Genomic DNA, 20,494 nt, shown 5'->3' with positions numbered 1-20,494 from the left:
TTAGAAACTGTTTACTTTCACAGATACCTTTGTCTTTACTGAGCTGCCCACTGTTATCTGTTCAGGAATCAGAGGAAGCAAAGGTTTTCTTTCGATATTTTCTTCACTCCCAAATTTAAGGAGAGGAGATAGTCTTGATTCCTGACAGCAAGGCACTTACTAATTATTCTGAAAATCAAAAAATAAAAGTGAAATTAAACTGATCAGAGGGTCTTTTCTCTCTGGAGATACTGGTCTTGCTAGCTCTCAAGCAAATGGCTGCTAAGTCGTAGAAATTTTAGAACATGTGCTTCAACTGACCCAGTTCCTTTCCTCTGCTGTTCCCATGTCTCTGTAGCGGTAGGCGCTGGAAGGTAGGCTCCGTGCTGTGGGCAGGGGTTCTGTCTGCCTTGAGCACTGAGGGAGGGAGGCCTGGCCCCTAGAACACAGCCTGGCTCCAAGGAGGTCTTCCAGAAACATTTGTAGGTAAATAAATATTTGTGGTCTGAGTCTGCAGTCCCATGTTACCTTTTCTGTGATAATTCAGATGAATCCTCCTTTATCTCTCAAATAACATAGAAAGGGGGGAAAACCTCTTTGTAACTTCCTTTTAAACTCATAACCCACATCCTTCATTATATCCTTCACAATTTAGAGCAAGCAAAATAAGTCTCAGGTCCTCATTTGCCCATTACTGAAGACAGCAAGGGCTCACTTTATATGAATATTCTTTCCCTTTCCCACAAAGTAATTAAGATTTCTGGCTAGAAAAAAAAAATGGTGTAATTTCCAACCTGGAAACGGCATTGCTCATTAAGGTTGAAAAAGTGACTGAGGCTCGCTGAATCCTATGCAAATCAGTCCTGATGAGCCCTTAACTAATCTGTTTACAAACCAGACCTGCTAGACGGGCCTCAGTGATTTTCTATCAAAGCAAAGCACTGCTCTTTACAGGCATCTGGCTGTCCCTGAGTGGGGAGTTTAAACATAGATTCTTTCCTTCAAAGTAAGATCAAAGGCTTTATTACTCTTAAATGAGTGCATTATTTCCACTTACTACCTTCTTGTTTGCAATTTGTGTTTATTAACAGCACTGTCTCAGGTTTACTTTGTGAATTACTGGTTTCTGAAACCAGTATGGCAGTTTTATGGAACACGGTATACATTTGTGGAGATTATGTGGCATATAATACGGAGAATGGCCCATCAGATAGGACATTAGGCAAAGAAAATTCTCTGCAAAGATGACAATACCTGACCATGCAGAATTCATTTATGATTTCTTTTTTTTTTTTTTCAAGAAGAAACCATTTGGCATAACAGGGCTAACATAAGAAAAGGTTCCGCAACTCTAAAGAGCTGGAGATTAGATAACTCTTTGACGGCCTTGAGGAGAATTTTCTTTGAAGTTTTCATTTTATTTCTTCTGAAAAGAGCAAATCTGTCAAGCTGTACCTTGGATGAGGGATGCCATCAGTACTGTTTAGAAGAAGCACAACCAGGTATTTTTAGAAGCGAACAAGCAGACTGTTTCAGAAAACAAAAATGCCAGCATGTGACTAACATCACAAACGGAACCCTTCATTTGGAGAGTCCATCCAGACAGCAGTCTCCAGGACCCACGTGAGGGAGGACAGAGGCGCCTGCCCTCCCTGATCCTAACACAGAGATTAGAACCCTGTCCTTCACTCCCACCTTCCAATTCATCTAAGGAGGATGAAGCTGCCGAGAAAATTGCATCTTTTAAGATTTGTGGTGACACAGGTATACAAGCTTGAGGGTGTCACTGACCTATAAAAGGGGCCAGACTAAACTGCTATGAGCACAGTGCAACTCAGGGAACTCCCAGACTCGGAAGGGGCAGTGTTTAATGCCGCTAGTTGGACCAGCCAGAAATTAAATGGGATGGTCGGGAAAGGCCATCATCAGGGATCAAGCCACTGTTCAAAGTCATATCAGTTTTTAATAGTGTGTTTTTTTTTCTGGATACTGAAGTGAGCATAAATTCACCAGGATAAAAACACATTTGTCAGAACCCCATGGTCAGACCCCTGCCAACCCAAAATGAGTCGGGCTGAAAGTGACAAGCCAGACAACAGGGAAACTAAACCTATCGTAAATCTCTTTAAAAGTCTCTTCCCGCTTATCACTTTCTAAGCGTCCTTGATGGCCCAGGTCTGCCTCTGCAGGATTGGGGGGGAAAAATCAAGTAATATGTATTAAACACCATGTCAAAAAAGCATTCCTGCACACCCATACAGGATCCAAAATGATGTTACAGAGGCTGTATATGTAAGACACGCAGACCACAAAGTCACCAGCACAAACATTTTTAAGTTGGAGACATTATGACTCCTACAACTCAGAAGAGGAAAGTGGTTTTGAGAAACAGCACATCAGGGTGTAACCACATAGTAAAGTAAGCTCCTAATGGAGGACTGTGCTGTCATCTATAACATGGTACACATATTTGTGTGCAGAGACACAGAGCACAAAGGCTCTCTCCTTCGCTAGCAGTTTGCTTTATCTTTCATTCCTGTGTCGTGTCTGTCTCCTGACCGGCTTGTTAACGCTGTTTGCATCTCCTTTGTCTAAAATATGGACTTTTCATCTCTAAGACAAAGGGTCACTTCTAGGTAAAAGTAAAAGCCAAATAAATGAGTCAGGAGTTAACTAGTAGAGCATACTTACATTAGCACAAATAAGCTATCAGGTCTCCCTGGTCATCTTAGCTCATTAAAGGGACAAAACTAAATCAAGCAAAGAGAATGAATCATGTTTGGCACTTATAGAGAGCAGGCTTGGGGTCAGGGTTAAGGTCATTAAAAGGAGGAGAGAGGAATTAAAGCTACATTTGCTCTTAGGGTCTCTGAGATGGGAACTCTAATGTGAAATTTCTGGAGAAGGCCTCAAGGTGTCTAAAATTACCATAGAATATTTCAAGTTCCATCCATAAATGGAATGAAAATTCAGTTCAACAGGCACAAAACAAATGTAAAAGAAGAGTGAACTTGGTATCATCTGAGCTCTGCTCTGAGGGGCTGAAAAACTGCATCTGGAGATGAGTTAACCCTTTCAGGGCAGAAGGCTCTCTCTTCATGGAGTCAGGAGGAGTAATCTACCTCCAAAAGGCCCATACCAGTCATTTTTGTAAGAAGAACTGGCAACGATTATGCTCAGTTTCATATGCTTTCAAGGGAAAATAATGAAGGATTTTTTATTTTCTGCTTTGACAGTGTCAGTGAGAAGTTTTCTACTGTAGGATCCTTTTGATCCTGAAACAATTATTTGTTCTCACCTACAGTAATCCCAACTCTAAAGCATTTTAGGCATTTATCATTTTTAATGACTACAGCAAATGCCAGATTTTGTCCTTTTGAAGATAAAATGCTACACTCAAAAAGTCATGGGATTTGCATATACAGCCAAGGTGGAGAAACACACCCCAAACCTGCCCTTTGATTTTATGAGTCTGGCTGTGAGGAAGGTTTCCATAGTCTCTCCCTCTGCCAATGTCATTATTTTACAGAGAGGCCTGCCAAAATGCAGCTCGGAGCTAAGCTTGTGTGTCAGGTTTATTCAAGTGGCTCATTCTAGATGAGCTCTCCTGCCATCTCTTTACCAGGCATGACGGACTATCATTAATAAAAATGTATTGATCTCTGAATCTATTCCCAGCTATAAAAAAAAAAAAACCCTAATAAATGAGATGGCTATATGAGCAATAAATAATCCCTAACCAGAGAGAGTCCAAAACCTGTCAGAAGCACATGCCTCACATTTTCTTAAACCCTTAACTAAGAGGAATCAGAATCTTAGAGCTAAAGCAAACCTTGGAACTCGGTGCAATGCCCCTGTTTTAAAGAGAAGGAAACTGATCCACAATATCACACAGGTTATTGCTGACCTGAGGGGGAGTGTCCCAGCTGTGGGCTGCTCTGGGAACCGAGACCTTTAAAAGCACCCTGCAGGCTGCTTATAAGATGCTTATAAGGTGGGTGGGAGAGTGTGCTTAGCATGTACAAGGTCCTAGGTTCAATCCCTAGTACCTCCATTAAAAAAATTTTTTTAAATAATAAAACCTAATTATCTCCCACCACCCCACCAAGCTTCTGCTTTACTGTATTTTCCCATTAACATTCTGAAAGAGTGGGATTCTAGTCTAAATGAAGAAGTCTTCATCCCTTTTAGGCATTCTTGAAATATTAAATGATGAATACAATTAAATAGTAAAAGGTCATCTTCAATCTCTCTGCCACCAATGAGAGACGATTCCCTGTGCGCACCAGCGCGATGGACATGCTGGTTTATGGGCCTGACACCATGCACGGAATGTTACAAATCCCTACGACGTCCTTAAGCTCCCTCTTCAATTGAACTGAAAGATGGCTAAACACCCGACACGGGCAGACGACTCCCCATTGGCTGGCCGCTTGTGCATGCTCAAGGGGGCAGTTACCTGTGCGGTTTCCCTGAGCAGCAGCAGGCTCTGACAGCAGCCTGGGTAGAATTTATGCCGCCCCATTCTCTGCTCTGGTTTGCCTTTCTCTTCCACCCTCTACCTCCACCCACAAAGGAAGCGGCCAGATCACACACATTTCTGATTGCTTAGAAAACAGGTCAAGATCAAAATGCAGGCAATAAGAAGAATGGCCAAAGAGTAGACCCAGACCATTTGGGGTTCACTTAAATACAGACACAGCTGTGGCTCAGCATATGCTCCATCGCCATGGTGTCAGATCAAGAGCATAGCCAAAGCGTCTCTCAAACACCTAACTACTCACAGAATCCCTTGCATCAATCAAACCTGTGTTATTATGAGATTCACCTTATGCCTCAAGGTCTGGGCAGCACGGTATAAAAGATGACATATGGAACCACCGTGTTCCATAAGGGGGAATGTGTGTGCTTCATCCACATGCAAGGTGATGTTTAAAGTATCGAAAATGTGAGACTAAAGCTTGTTACCAAAAATGCATATTTTGATGCCATAAGTTTCTTCAGTCAAAGAGCATAAGCTAACCTTTTGACAAGAAAACTTTGTAAAAAGATCCACACTCTACAAGACTTGGGCAGCTGTGTGTAATAAACTGCATCATTTATAACCCAAAAAAACCTGGATCTGCGAAGGAAGAATCTGTCAGGAAAAGGTTCCTGTAGTTTGTAGTGACCTAACACAAGTGCAATGCCTCTGCTTCCACTCACTCGGGCATTTATTGAGCTCTTATTCGATACCAGGTGCTGACCTCAACATGGGGCCTCAAAGCTGAATAAGAGACATTCTGTGCCCCCAAAGAGCTCCACAGCTCTGTGGAAGGCAGAGGAGCAAACCGGCGAACATAATGTAACAGGAGAAGTCCTATAATACGAGCTGTATCACCAAGAGCTATGGAAACAGAGGGGAAATGACTCAGCTGAGGAAGGCATTTTAGGTGATATGGTACCTGAGCCCATTGGCCAGGAGTAGGGGAGAAGGGCATTTCAGGCAATGGAAGTGGCACGTGCAAAGGCACTGAGGTGTGAGAAGCACGGCATGCTTGGGAAATGGCAAGTGCTGTGATTCACAACCAGTGGCACCCATGAAGGAAGCAAAGGGCGACTGTGTCAGTGAAGTGAAATGGGAGTCAGAGCATGAAAAGCCTGAACATCACGCTGAGGAGTTTAGGCTGCATTCAAGGCTAAAGGATTTTATGCAGGGGAATTTCAGTCTTCGACCTCTTCCGCAGTGGTGTAAAGAATGAACTGGGGAAGGACCAGACTGGTGGCCAAGAAGCAGCGGCCAATCTACAGACGGAAAGATCAGTGGTTGCCTAGAGCTTTGGGATGGGAGGGGGGATGGAATGGTGAGTGACTAAATGAGCATGAGAGACTTTTCTGGGAGGGAGTGGCGGTGATGGAAACATTCTAAAGTTGGATTGTGGTGATGAGTGTACAAATCTGCAGGTGTACTAAAAGTCACTGAATCGTACATTTAAAATAAGCAAATTTTATTGTATGTAAATTATACCTACATGAAGCTCTTAGGAAAAAAGAGAAGCAATTGCAGAGATGGAAGTATTCTGGGCGGGAATCGATGAGGGTATGAAGTAGGCACTGGAGATTTAGAATTTGCTGTGGAAAGTGGGTGAAGGAGAGAATGGAGTCAGGGATGGTTCCCAGAACCTGGATGGGACAGGGACCAGGAGGAGAAGCAGGTCTGAGGGAGAGGATGGGGAGCTCAGGCTTTGATACCCTGAGTTTGAGGTGCCTGTGGAATATACACCTGAACAAGGTTTCTCAAATTCCCATTACTGACATTTGGGGCAGGATAATTCTCATTGGAGGGACCCTGTCCTGTGCCTTGTAGAATGCTTAGCTGCATCCCTGGCCTCTACCCACTAGATGCCAGTAGAATCCTCCTCCCCCAATAAGGACAACCTGTAATGTCTCGACATTGCCTTATGTCCCCTGGGGGCAAAACTGCCCCAGCTGAGAACCGCTTATTGACAGAGAAAGATCTTAACTCATGATTTTTCCTCAGTTTTCCTTTTTCATGGAGATATTTCACACACCATTAAATTCATCATTTAAAAGTGGTAGTTTTCCATACATTCACAAAGTTGTGCAACCATCACTACTGTCTAATTCCAGAACATTTTCCTCACCTTAGGAACTTCATACCGAGTAGCAGTCACTCCCCATTTTCCTCTCTCCCCAAGTCCTTGGAAACCACTGTGTGTGTGGTTTGCCTTTTCCTGACATTTCATCCAGAATCATATAGTATGTGGCCTTTCATGACTGGCTTCTTTCACTTGGCATGTTTCCACAGTTCCATGTGGTGGCATTTAAGAGTACTTCATTCCTTTTTATGGCCAATCTTCCACGGTATGGATGCATCACTGTTTATGCAATCATCAGCTGAGGGACATTTGGATTGTTTCCACTTTTTGGCTATTGTGAACAGTGTTGCTATAAATCCCTTCAGGTACAAGTTTTTGTGCAGATCTATGTTTTCATTTTTCATGAGCACATAGCTAGGAACAGAATTGCTGCATCATGTGGTAACTCCATGTTTTCATCTTTCGAGAAACTGCCAACCTATTTTGTAAAGTGAGTGCACCATTTTCCATTGCTGGTAGCCAGGTGTGAGGGTTCCACTTTCTCCATCTGCTCGCCAGCATCTGGGATTGTCCTTGACTCGTGTTTTGTTTCAGGTTTCCAAGAGAGCATTTAATATTAGACTACACTGTTTATGGTAATTTTATAGATAAGAAAACTAACGGTCAGAGGGTGGCTTATAAAGGTAATGCTTAGAGGTCAGTAAAGTCCTTTCCAGTACTAATATTTATAACTACTCTATGTTGAAAACCTGTACAATTTCAACACTATTCTGTCCTTCACATAAGATGCTGGCAGTCTGACACACGCTGTTTGCACTGGTTTTCAGTTTTCAAAGCTCCATCTGAGCTTCTACCCTTCCCCTCTCAACTATTCAAAAGATATCACGTAGCAAGTGTCCTCTCTTCCGTGCGTCGTTACTTTCCCCATCTTTATCTGACCAGTCCACTTCCATCAGCATAACCCCATGGTATCTCCCATCCTAGAAATATAGTACAGCTTCCCTTGGTCCCATCTTCCCTGCCAGTGTCTATCCCATTTGTCTGTTTTCTCTTGCAACAAAACTTGAAAGTTTTCTCTATTCATTTCTCCCAATTTCTCCTCCCACTCCTAATCTCCTTTCTGACACTCCACCAAAACACCAGGCAGAGTCACCAATGACTTCTACTTTGTTAAATCCAAATGACTAATTCTCAGCCCTAATATTACTCAACTTATCTGCAGCTTTTGATACAAAGAGTCATTCCTTCCTTAAAGCACATCTTCATTTGGCTTCTAGGACGTTGCTCTCATTTTTCCCCTCCCTTACTGGTCACCGCCCCTCAGTCTCATCTGCTGGTTCTGCCACATGTTCCCAACCACCAAAAGCTAGAGTGAAACAGGGCTTGGTCCTTGGACCTCTGTTTTTCCCTACTTAGAGATCTATAAGGCATCTCAAATAAACTCCTGATTTTTTTTTCTAAACCCCTCCAAACCTTCCTAAAATCTTCTTCCACAGTCTTCCTCACATAGTAAATGGTCACTGCTATCCTCCACCAACCTTGGAGTTGTCCTCTCCTCCTCCTCTTCTCTCACCCTCTCCATCAGTTAGTGGCCTATCTTTTATGTTCAGAATCGGAGCCAGAATCTGGTCCCAGCCACCATCATTTGTCACCTGGATTATTACAGCTGCCTCATAACTGGTCTCCTTGCTTCCATTCTTACTCCAACAGTCTATTCTCCACACCGCAGCCAAAGTGATCCCTCTAAAAAGTAGGTCAGAGCACATCAGTCCTCTGAACAAAATCTTCCATGGGCTTGCTGTGCTATGGTGTTTGCAGAATGGCCCACCTACTGCCCCCCTCTGTGCGCCCACTCTTACGTAGTCCCCTCCCTCGCTGACTCTGGGCTGGGCTGGGTGGCTTACTTTGGCCAGTGGGACAGTACAGCCATAAAGCAAGCAGAGGCTTGAAAAGAGCTTGTTCACTGGAATGTTTTCTAGGGGCTGTGGTGGGGAGAGCGGCAACTGTGTCCTGGGACATCTTACATTAATGCAGGCCGAATGCTGAGAATAGCCACAACCTAGAAGACATTCAAACAGACGCTCATTGAAGGATTCAGGTAGAGCAGTAGGATGAGGGCTTGCCACTGGCCAGTTCAGACTCAGTTCCTTTGGACCTCCCCTCCCTTCTCTTTCTTCCTATCCTTTCCCCATTAGTCTGCAGCACCAGTTTGTCAGATCATTTGATTGTTCACCAAATGGTTGGGAAGACACAAAGAGTCCAAGAAAGTATTATCAGCATAGAAATTTATTTGAATTCAAAATAATATGGTTATATCTAGAATAGTGTAATAATTATCTAAAGCACATATCATCATTGGCTCTAAAGATATCATTCTTTTGAAGTCAAAAAATATGTATGTAGTAAGAATGTAGAAGGAAGCAAAAATATAAAAGACAAGTCTGCTGAGTATTGGGAGTCATTACAAGAGGGGCACGCCAAGACAATGTAACAGAGTCCAAATGATATAACATGCAGCAAGGAGTTCTCTTGCTTTACCAATGTCTGGAAAATAAACCAGTAACCTCAGTAATGCGAGAATACCTCCACTTGGTTAACAGGACAAACTTTCTAAGGGACACAGGTAGTAATTTACTAGTCTGCCCCTTCCTCTAACTCCTTTCCTCACACTGAATTCTTTTCTTTCCTCAAAGATAGGTTTTATCCTCTTGAAAAAAAATTGATTTTATTTGTAAGGTGGGGTAAATACATCCTGATTGAAGTATGTGAGGATTTAGCTGCAGATGCTCAGGGATCAAACTTCTGAGAAAGGTCAGTCAGCTAGTGAGCAGAGACCATCAGTGGCTTGCAGAAAAGAACCAGGTAGTAAGTGTTCACTAAATAGATAAAAAGAATAAGCAGTTAAAAATGGGTGAAAAATCCCAGGGTTTACTGTGACCTAGACAATCAAAAGCAGACAGGTGACCTTGGATTAAACCCATGTACTTGTGGAGTGAGCTATAAGTGGCTCCAAGATAGAGTTTGGTTTCCAACAGTGTCCACAGCCGAAGGGCAGACTCAGAACGTCTCCTCCTCTCGTAGGAACTGGAACACGGATGAGAAGTCTTTGTTTGAGTAGCCCTTCGCACACATCATCCTGTAGATCTGATGGGCTTGACTGCCCAGCAGGATTGGGCTCTTCGTGCTGGTAGCAGAGTCTTGTGCTAATCCCAGATCCTGAATCAAACAAGGGCAGGAGGGAATACATTGAGGCTGGTAGTTAAGGCTTACTTTGGAACTGGGGCTCCCAATGCTTGGGTTTCAAAGAAGGGAAAATGAAGTCTGAAAAAATAAGAGACTTAGAGGCACGATGTTAAGTTATATATACTTCTACAAGTGCTTTCATATAGCTGCAAAACTGCTCCAGACAGAAACCTTGATTTCTGAGCATCCTTTCCACTCTTCCACCCTCTACCCAACCTATTCGTTTTGCTTTGACTTTGGTCGGGTGTTACTATCCAGGTGAGATCACACAGGAAAATGCTTTTTCAAATCTGAAGAAGCCTGTAAGCCTAAGACAAACCCCATTATGAAATTATGAATGATGAAATTATGAATGATCAAAATATCCACTCAATCTCTTATTCAACAAATATTTAACAACTGCCATGTGCTGGGCACTGTTCTCAGTGCTGGTGATACAATCATGATAAAACCAAGTCACTGTTCTCCAGAACTTACTGTCCAGTGAGGAAGAGAGACAAGAAAACAAATCTTAAACTTCCAGACAATGACAAGTGCTATGAAGAAAAATAAAGCAGGGTAAGGGGTTAGAAAGTCATACATGGCATGGGGTGGGGTGGGAAAAAGAGTTCTGATAGTTCTGAGAGAAGGGATGTTTCAGGACAACATCCCTGAGGTGAAGATACTCATCCTAAGATCTGAGTGTTAGGGAGCAGTGCGTTCTTTGGAGAACTAGGAGAAGAGGCAGGCAGATGGAACAGCAAGGTAACGGCCCGGCCCCGCAGTGGGGCACGGCTCCGATGTTCAAGAAGTGGTAAGAAAGCCAATGAGGCAGAATCAGAGCAAGGAGGCTGGGGCGGGAAATGAGCCTGGGGATGGGCAGAGGTAGACCACGGAGGCTTTATTATGTTTGGTAAGGAGCCTGGACTTTATTTTAAGTGTAATGGACATTCATCTTCAGAACAACTCTTTAAGATCTCAGAGAGCTAATGCCTCATTCTGAGTTTCATAAAACTTATGGCTGTTTAAACATAGACAAAAGTTAATGTTATAAATCTTTTATTATTAAACTGCAGTGAAAGGATATCCTCTACCTCTGTCCAACCGTGAAGTATGTGGGGTGGATGGAAGGCAATGAAGACACGGATAACTGAAACAATATTCCCCAGATTTCATTCTATTTGTGATTATTATATAAGAGCTGCAAACAAGTGGTAAAACCAACTAGATTTTCTTCTTACCATTACTATCTTCATTTCCCCTATCAACAGAAAAGCCACCAAGCAATGGAATAAGAAGAAAAGAAGCAAGATGAGGACTATTTGTATTCTTTGAGGAACATCCTTGATAAATGAACAGTTACTGAATACTATCCACTCAAAGGAGAAAATGATTCAAAGAGAAAGTAAGCAAAGTTTAAAGAATGAACTAAATCTCTAGCCTCCTGAAAATGCATCATGCTGTATGTGTTAGCATTTTGTGCCTATTTGTGTCATTTTTACATGTTAAACACATACATTTGGAAAATCTACTTAATCTTAAATTCTCCTATAACTGCCACTAAAAAGCAAGTTTAATTAAGCAAGTAATAACCCACACACTTAACAAATGTGGACAGCTACGTTATTGCTTATACCCAGACAAGCTTCTTTTGTCAACATCACTCTGCTGTACATCTGCAAGATGCATTTATTTAAAAAGGACAGGGAGGAAAGCTACATAGAAAGACTGCACTTAATTTTTAACCTAGTAATATAACTAGAATATAAGAACCGAGAGTAAATACAACACCTTGAGGAGAAGACAACACTACTGAGAAGAAAAGTCTATCAGAGGTTTTCAAAGGAACAAGTGAATACCCCAAATAAAAGCTAATAAAAACCAGAAAAGAGGGGAAAACATAAAATAGCTTTGGTGGTTACTACCTTAAAGGAGGGACATTCTAAAAAGAGAAGGGTGATTTAGTCTATAAAAGCATAAGTGGCTTATCAATCCTGAAATGTTAGAAAAGGCATCCTTTGAAGCCTGTAACATATAATTTAAGACAAATACTCCCCTTCACCAATCAAATAAAAATATTTATGAATTCATGAGCTCAGTGGGTGGTTCAAGGAAAAAATATACAATTGTAAAAGGTTTTGACAAATTAATGGAGGACCAGGTTGTTACATTTCACAAGGACACAGGTATCCTGGGTGAGCACCAAGGTGGTCATGATTTTCCTTAAGTTGTTCCTTCGTGGCCATCAGAAACAGACTTCTAGGTTGGAGAGTTCAGAAGAATGATCTAGTTTTTGTACTGATTATGTTCTGATTACATACACACAATATATTAGAATTTTAAGGTGTTAAGACCTAGAAATAAACCTACAGCTTCTACTTCAATGACACACTAATATCATCTCCCCCAACACAATGAGATTCAATAGCAGTTGAGCAAAAAACATCTGTAAGTAAAGGCTTGATCTGGCCAAGCAGGTACAATTGCTTTAATCAGTGTAGCATTATGGGGATTTCTTTAATCTCTATTAGTTTCTCTACACAAATCTAATTAGCTATGGTATATTTTTGCTAACAGCTCTCTGAGATGATGATAGACTGATTTTAAGTTCCTTTCTAAATTCTCTCATTCTAAGCAAAATTCAGAAGTCTTATTCTTTATAAGGGAAATGACAACTGCATTTTGTAGAGAAAACTAGAGCAAAAGAGAACACTAATGTCCATATTTTTTATTGTACTGTCTTATGCTATTAGTTGAAAAAAAACTATCTTTTATTATCAAGAAAATAATTTTAAAGGAAGGACCTTAACAGGAGCAGATTCCTCCTGGGTAGGGACACTGGAGAAAACAATGGAAGTCAAGGTGTTACATGGAGGAGAGGACAGCTACAGTGGAGATTCCCAAAATAAAGCCAGCACCGCGCACACTCTGCTTGTTAGCAGTCTCCCTGGGTGGAGCTATTAGCAGTATTTTAGGAACCAGATAAGCTAACAGGTCACAACCCACTTCATACAGATACATAATGCAAACTGGGCATAAATGCTACTCTCTCACTTTTCTGTGTGCTCCAATAAATGACCCTGAAGCTCTGATGAAAACAACACACTTAAGGATCTACTTTCTGTTTCCAGCAAGAGCAACACCGCACAATTATAAAAGCCTGTGTGGAGGATATGCAAACCAAAACACAAGGTACAGACTGGCATAAAAATAAATATTTTCTTAAATGAAACACGAGGAGAAATAAAACTACAAAATAAGAAACATAGTCTCCAATATGGTTTCATCCAATAAATATTCAAAGTGAGCCGACAATGTGCCAGGTGCTGTGCCCCAGGCCGGGCTGGAGGAACAAGGAGGGATGAGGCCGCAGAGGGAAGAGCACGTGCGCAGGGAGGGCCGGGGAGAGCGAGAGCAAGAGGCAGAGATAAGCTGGGCGAGGATGGAGCAGAGAAGGGGAGGCAAGAACGGGCTGGTGCGGCGAGCAAAGGCCAGACCACCAAGTGCCTGCAAGACAACGTGTGGAGAGGGGCTTCAACCTGCAAGCAACTGGAAACCATGAGACAGACAATAGGAGAAACGACATAATCAGGCTTTTACATTTTAGGAAGCTTGCCCTTTACCACAGAAAATGAACTGGAGAAGACGAGGAGAGGCAAGGAGTCCAGTTAAGGGCTGATGTGGGAAAATCTAAATGAGGCTCAGCCAAGGGACCAGCAGTGGCAGAGAAGGACAGTGAATGAATTTAAGGCATATTCAAGAAGTAGAATGGACAAAACATCACAGGGAATGAAGGAGAGTAAGCTGAGAATGTATCAAGTATATGGATTATTACTTTTGTAAAATATTAAATGGCGGGGGTGTGGTGGGGTGAGGAGGGTAGTCCCTACGCAAAAATCTAATTCTGTTCGTCCAAAAATTATTTCCTAACATTGAGATCACAAATGAGAGGAGGTCAACAATGTGCTTTTCAAATGACTTTACACATAAATAAATATATATTCTTAAAGAAGGAACATGTATTTGGAAATCCAGTATCCTGCAAAAGAGCCTCTCTTCTTTTGTGATATGTACTTGCAATGTCATTGTATTATCAACCATCAGAAAATGCTTACTGCTTCCATTCTAAGGGCTTGGTAAATTGATGTCAATTTATGATGAAGAACAAAATTTTACCAGCTCACATTACAAACAAACCCAAACACAAAAGAAAATTTCAGCCTACTCTTCTCATCTGAGAGGCCAGAATTAAAAATGAACAAGATAATGGTTTTTATCCCAGCTAAGTTTTAACTAATTTCCAGTGAGTAAATGAATCACTATTTTAGTGACCCTGCCTTCTAGGATAGACATATGTTTTGTTATGGGCGGGGGTACGTTGGGGTGAGGGGAAAGAGAGAAAGAGAAGGGAGGGAAGGAGAAGAATTAGACCATTAAAATGCTCCCCCCACAGCCTGGTAGACTCTGTATGTACCATACCTTAGCCATAAGTGTTGTTCCGAATCCTCCCTGATAGTTATTAGCTGAGGGAACTCCATCCATCACCCCAGGTACAGGATTATAAGTGTCACTTGACCAGCACCGTCCTGAGCTCATATTTAGGATTTTAGCCAATAGTTTTGGGTCAAGCCCTAACCTGTCAAAGGTCAAAGAAAAGAAGTGTTATATGTCAAAATGTTCAAGTCATGCGTCACTTATTTAAGTATGAGGATGCTCCATCTTCTCTCTCCATTTATGATGTTTTCAAAAATCAAAGCAGACTGATGAGAGAGAAGAATCCAATCTTAAATTACAGGGTATTAAAAGCTAGTGATTAAACATTTCTGAGCCAGGATATTCTGCACTGAGAGAAAACCTTCTGCATTCTCCTACTTTTAAGAAATAACATATAATTGCCTAAAAGTGTCGCTGGTTTATCACACACATGGGCTTTCTAGTCTTTTGGACATTACTACATTTATGTGTCGCATAAGAACCTTAAGCCAATATGATGATCTAAATTCTACAGTCTTTACTCACAAATGATATATTTCAGAAAGAAACATTGACAGATAAACTATGTATCATGGGAGTCTGTGTGGATGCATTTATATGTATGTTTATTCTTTTAGCTTTTATGAGAATAAATGCAAGAGATGAGCCATGAGCAGTAAAATGAGCTTAAGAGAAGTTATCATTATAAAAGGAGATATTTCTTGCTCTAAACTTTTCCTTATTTATTGAATCTTCATTAGACAATCTTGCTTATGAAGCAAGTCTGCACAGAGTTGTGACATATGCTATCTATTCAGAGACATGCATTATAGTTCTGGGTCAACTGCTGATAAGGTTACTGATCCTGATAAAACAAAGCTTGCCCAAGCGGAAACATCATTTGTTCTATCACTGAGCTGATGGCATAAACGGCTGTTCAATGTGGACCCAGGAAAAAAAAAAAAGAAAGAATTAAAATGCTCTATTACTTTGATTCCAAGTATCTTAGTGCAGTCTAGGAAGCATAGTTTTGCTGAGTATCTTTTAATCAAGTTTTAAATAAAACTTTCTCCTTTTTGTTAAAACCAATTCCTTCCAGAATTAAAAAAAAAAAAAAAGACTAAGAAGAGACACATAAAAATGTTAAACAAATTGTGCATTCTGGTATGCTTAAGTTCTTATTACTTGTGTGTTAGAAATATATGTCCGTTTATTTCCAGATCGGAAGATAATGACCAGTAAGACCTTTTTTCCAATGCTCCAGTGGGGTCTAGAGCTAATAGCCAGGATGCGTATGGACTTATCACATAATATAACTGTTATGTAATCAGACCTTCAAGGAGCAGCTGTGGTTCAAGGAATACTATTCAGCATGCCATGTATATAAAGTCAAACGGTGACCCATGTTACAATAAGGGGTTTTTACTAAAGATTATAACAGATAAAGATTCCACCTAAATCGGCTATCATACATTCTGTTCAATTGTACACTGCCAGAAAGTAACCTGACAGTTTCATTCATTCTTCTATAAAAATCCAAATTTGTAACATGTGTAATTTGCTACTGCTGCTTTTTTCCCCCTTTTAAGTAAACTTAGGCTCTAAGCATGCTGTAGTAGCAGATGACTTAGAGAAAGATAAAGTCAATGTGCTTAGGGAGTAATTGTGAAAAGTAAAATCACAAATGAACAATTAGTTAATTTGCTGTAACCACAAATATATATATTATCTAAGCACAAATATTCAAGAATGTATATGTCTAATGTGTTCCATGAACAAGGGATATTTTTAAAGACCCCAAGACATTGCTTTCTCTTTCCATCTGAAATATAATTTAGGCTTCCTAATTAAGATTTTCTTTTAAAATGGCTTATCATATTTAAGGCAGCAGATATCCTCCCCTCCTTATCACCTATCAGGTTAGACTCAACAGTGCCTCACAACAGCCTTTACTGCTAAAGAAATTCGTACTCTGTCTGTAATACTCACCAAAATGGGAGCAAAGCTTATTTTTCTCTGTAAAACCTACATTTCATTTTTCTTGAATGTTCAAGGGAACATACTGGCACTGATTTATGGAACCCTTTTTGGTGAACATACTACTATTTAGAAGCATCCTGAGGGGCACTCAAAAAAACGAGGTGGCAGTTGTTACGTGCTCACTTTTCAAATCCAATGCTTCCCCTCTGATTCCCTTCAGGAGATGGCTACTCCCTCTCCGCTCCTCCCCAACCCCTCCAACAGCAGAGTGTATCATTAAAAAGAGCAAGTTGGAAGTGTTTTGCATTTCATCTTTCTGAGGATTCTTTCACTGGCATATATATAACTGACAGTTAAAATTAGACATGATATTAAAATCAGTTACTGAAGTCCTCTGTCTTCCACTGTGCCCAAAGCTTGTAATGGTTTGAAACCAGCTAGAATACACAGTAATTGTCATTCAGAGAGTCTATCCTAGAACGTCATGCTTCACTGGAGAAGACTGAGTTTCCATTTGAAATCAACAAATTAATCCAAGACAGGTATCTGAAAGGGCAAGTTTAATAGGAAGCAGCTACTGGGCTCTCAACCATGATAAAATGTTATTGCTGTTTCCCTGTAAATTGGCTGGGAACATATGATACTTTCTGCATAAGAGCCCCATTGCTGTTCAGGAGATATACAGCTCAAGCCATCAAACGGATGACAGTCTGTCAGTCCCCATAATAACTTGCCACTGGATGTGGTTCGAGAGTACGCGCGTGCATACATGTGGCTTTACAATTGCTGGAATGTTCTCTGATATAAAAAGAGAATGAATTCACTGCTCTGACCGCATATGTAATGCAATTCAAATAAACGTCACTGTGTCAAATCTATTCACCTTTAAAACACAAGAATCTTAAATGAACTTTTGGGAGAAGTTAAAAATGATACCTAAACTGTAAAAAACAAAATTAGAGAAGCCAAGTGTTTGCCTTCACTGTAACCAAGGCTTTTAAGGGTCAAAAGTGCCTGCTCACTTTATAGTCTCTATAAGTACCTATACTGTCTGGTTTTATGTAAGAACAAAGCAAATGATGTCCCTAAACTGAGATGTTTGTGTCACAGGAACCGATCTGGAAATGAAACATCTAAGACTATGTCAATTTAAAGCAATCATTCAGTCATTCGCCGATGTTTACGCAGATCTGCCTTTTGCAGGTGCTGTGCTTGGGGCCAAGGAGATCGTAATACAGAAGCTAAGAATAGGCTGTGCCTGTCCTCCAGGAGTGGGCCAGTTAAGACACACACCCGGTAACTTTTACCTGAGGCAAGGGAAAAGCCTCCTCCCTCTTCTCTCCACCTCATTCATCTGACAGATCCTCACCGAGTGCCTACAGTGTGCCAGGTATGTTCTTAAGGTACAGCAATGAGCAGACCAAGCTCATAGAGCTTGCTTGCATTCTAGTTGGGAAGATAGGCAATAAACAAACAAATACATAATGCTAGCTAGTGAGAAGTGTTATGAAGAAAAAAAAACATTAAAGTACTTTTCAATTCAAATCCTAAGCACCACCACCATCACATCAATAACTACCATGTACTGAGTACCTACTATGTGTTAGGAACTGTTTGAAAAACTTTACATGGATTAATTCATTTAATCTCCCCAACAACCTTGTGGATAAATACCACTATTTTTGTCATTTTATAGATGAGAAAAGCTTAAGTCTGTGGCAGAGCTGGGATGTGGGCATCAACAGACACCCAGACTCTCACCGTCCTGAGTCTGCCTGGGTCATATGGGTAGCCAGCTTAACAATCAACCATCATGATGGCCTCTTATCAGTTTTTTTAAAGAAATCTGGTCAAACTTTTATTACAAACCTTTTGCCATCTGTTATATCTATTAGGGTATACAACTAAGAGGCTTCAGTCATCACCCAAATGAAAAGGCAACACCTTTGGGCACTAGCCAAGAAGCTAAAATGATGCTTGTGGGAAACTTCTCATTTTGAACAGCCTTCCAGAAATTCAACTATTTTAAGCTTCTTTTGGTGGAAGAAGACAATATGATTGTTGCCAGAGGGGGCTAGGCCCTGGTTGGTAATGCAAGTAACTTGTTATATCACCAATATTGAAAAAAACGAAAACAAACCATTCCCGGTGAAACAAAAATAAAAACAAAACAACAAAGCTCACATTGTCAACATTATTCTTAAGTGCTGCACAGGAACAAAACCTCTCTAATGCAAGTAGGGCAGCTTTAGTACCAAAAAACTATGTTCTGAGTCCTAATTAGAACCTAATTAGAAGGTAGGAAGGTCTAGTAAAAAAGAATCTCAAAATACATTGTATGCCAATACTGTTTATGCTTTACTTTTCTATAGCATTTAAACATTTCACTAACATCCATAAGGACTCATTGTAAAACATCATAGCGTCAATAGGAGTTTAAAATTGTAAGGTTTTATTCTTCTATTAAAAAAGGGAAATGTCAGTGTTTCAGAAAAAAACACTGACTTATGAGAATGAAATTAATCAGAAATGATCACTTCATAGGAATATGTGACTCAATTTGTAAATGTTGACATTAATGCTCTAAAAAAATTTTCCCTTCAGAGTGAACTGAGTATAAATGGCTGAACCACTTTGATGCTACACTTTGTGGGAATTTACTACTTGGGAATTTATGCTTGCTGATGCCAATTTTCTCTTTCACCTTGCAAAGCTCAATAAATCGTGGCCGCTCTCTATACTCTATTAGAGAACAATCCTGTCATTTTAAACCATGTCTGTAAACCATGGAGAAAAGACAATAGCAGAAACAATCATTTTTAGGACTTTCAAAGCACTGGGAGTCTCTGTAAGATAAACTGATAAAATCCTAATGTTATGAAAATAAGCAATTCATTAGTACAATGTGAAGCACCACAAACTTATAAATTATTTTAACAGTTAAGTAAAACTAATGAGCTCCTGCTTTGTGTTCAGATACTATATATATATATTATATATATATATATATATATATAATATATATATTTAAATGTATATATTTTGTTTACACATATATATGTCAGTAAAAGTAATATATAGAGAGTTTTGGAAAAATTAAACATTGAAAGTTGCATATTTCTAAACAGTATTTTCGTCATAGTGGATCAAGGCCAACAATGAGGGGAAATCTATTTATTGCTTCTGTTTTTAGTATTTCTATTTGGAATTTTATCACTTTTCTTTTCCCTTTGATAACAAACCTACTCTAGTAGACAATGTATATATACATTTCATTGTATATATTTTATTCGACTCATTTGATTCCACTGATTTTCATACTATTCTTCATTAGCTGGTCTTTGGCGTTAGACTTCCACAAGTACTTATTGTACAAATACTTCATTTAGAACGGGAAATGATCATCTAGTAAGAGTTTTGCTAGAGAAATTAACTGAGGAATGCTACGGGATACCTAAGGAACATCCTGATCCAGTGATACTCAGAGTACAAAGCAGAATATAAAATAAACTGGTAAAGATATAGGGAAATTTCAGTATAGTATAATATAGGCTTTTACTATATTATATATTCATTTATATCCAGAAACACGAAGATACAGTTCTAAAGATGCATATGCATACTAACGCTCTAGTCCTATTGTCAACACCAATTAATTTTGTATGCAATTTTGGTTCCAGAAATTTACATTTTCCTCTTCCATAAAATTAGTCTAGAGAATGGACATGAAAACAAGTTACTAGTAACCAGTTTTTTAATTACGATAAGTGACCCATAGCCTAAAACTGGCTACAAAACAGACATAACACTTGGAAAAGTTTCCTATATACTCTCAGTTTTATTAAAGCTTTGTACAGATATGACTTACCATCTTACAGACATTCAATTTTAAAATGTAAATGGTACAGGATATTGATAAACCAATTAGCGCTGATGCAAAGCAAATTCCTCTTTTATCTCAATTACAACATGACAACTTAATAGGTCAAGATAGTTTAACATCTGAGACAAGGGCAATTCAATAAAACAACAGCATCTTGATATGGTAATTAAGAGGAAATGTGAATCCATTACTGTGTTTTAAAAAATATCTCAAGCACTTTGGCTCTTTTCATTGCTTTTATCAAAAGCTATGATATGAAACACTACTCTGATTTGTGATACATTTGGTAAGCAATTTGGGAAGTGTGAAGAAAATACATGAATAAGAGCATCTTTCTCATTAAGCATTGTCAGCAAGA

At 39.9% G+C, this 20,494-nt stretch overlaps 1 protein-coding gene across 1 annotated transcript in view; it reads right to left on the bottom strand.

The window, feature by feature from the left end:
- Positions 1-8,846: 8,846 nt before the first annotated feature.
- The window catches only part of HIBADH (3-hydroxyisobutyrate dehydrogenase), a 95,899-nt gene continuing 84,251 nt past the window's right edge, over positions 8,847-20,494 (bottom strand). The window contains exons 7-8 of the mRNA XM_010971557.2: positions 14,280-14,436; positions 8,847-9,794 (exon numbers count right to left, since the gene is read on the bottom strand). Coding sequence (XP_010969859.1) covers positions 9,636-9,794; positions 14,280-14,436 — 316 coding nt within the window. The 3' untranslated portion in view covers positions 8,847-9,635. The remainder of the gene's footprint in view (positions 9,795-14,279; positions 14,437-20,494) is intronic.

Source organism: Camelus bactrianus, chromosome 7 (assembly GCF_048773025.1).
Source record: "Camelus bactrianus isolate YW-2024 breed Bactrian camel chromosome 7, ASM4877302v1, whole genome shotgun sequence".
Taxonomy (NCBI): Eukaryota; Metazoa; Chordata; class Mammalia; order Artiodactyla; family Camelidae; genus Camelus; species Camelus bactrianus.
The sequence above is the reverse complement of the archived record's forward strand: the minus strand, read 5'-3'. Positions and strand labels throughout refer to the sequence as shown.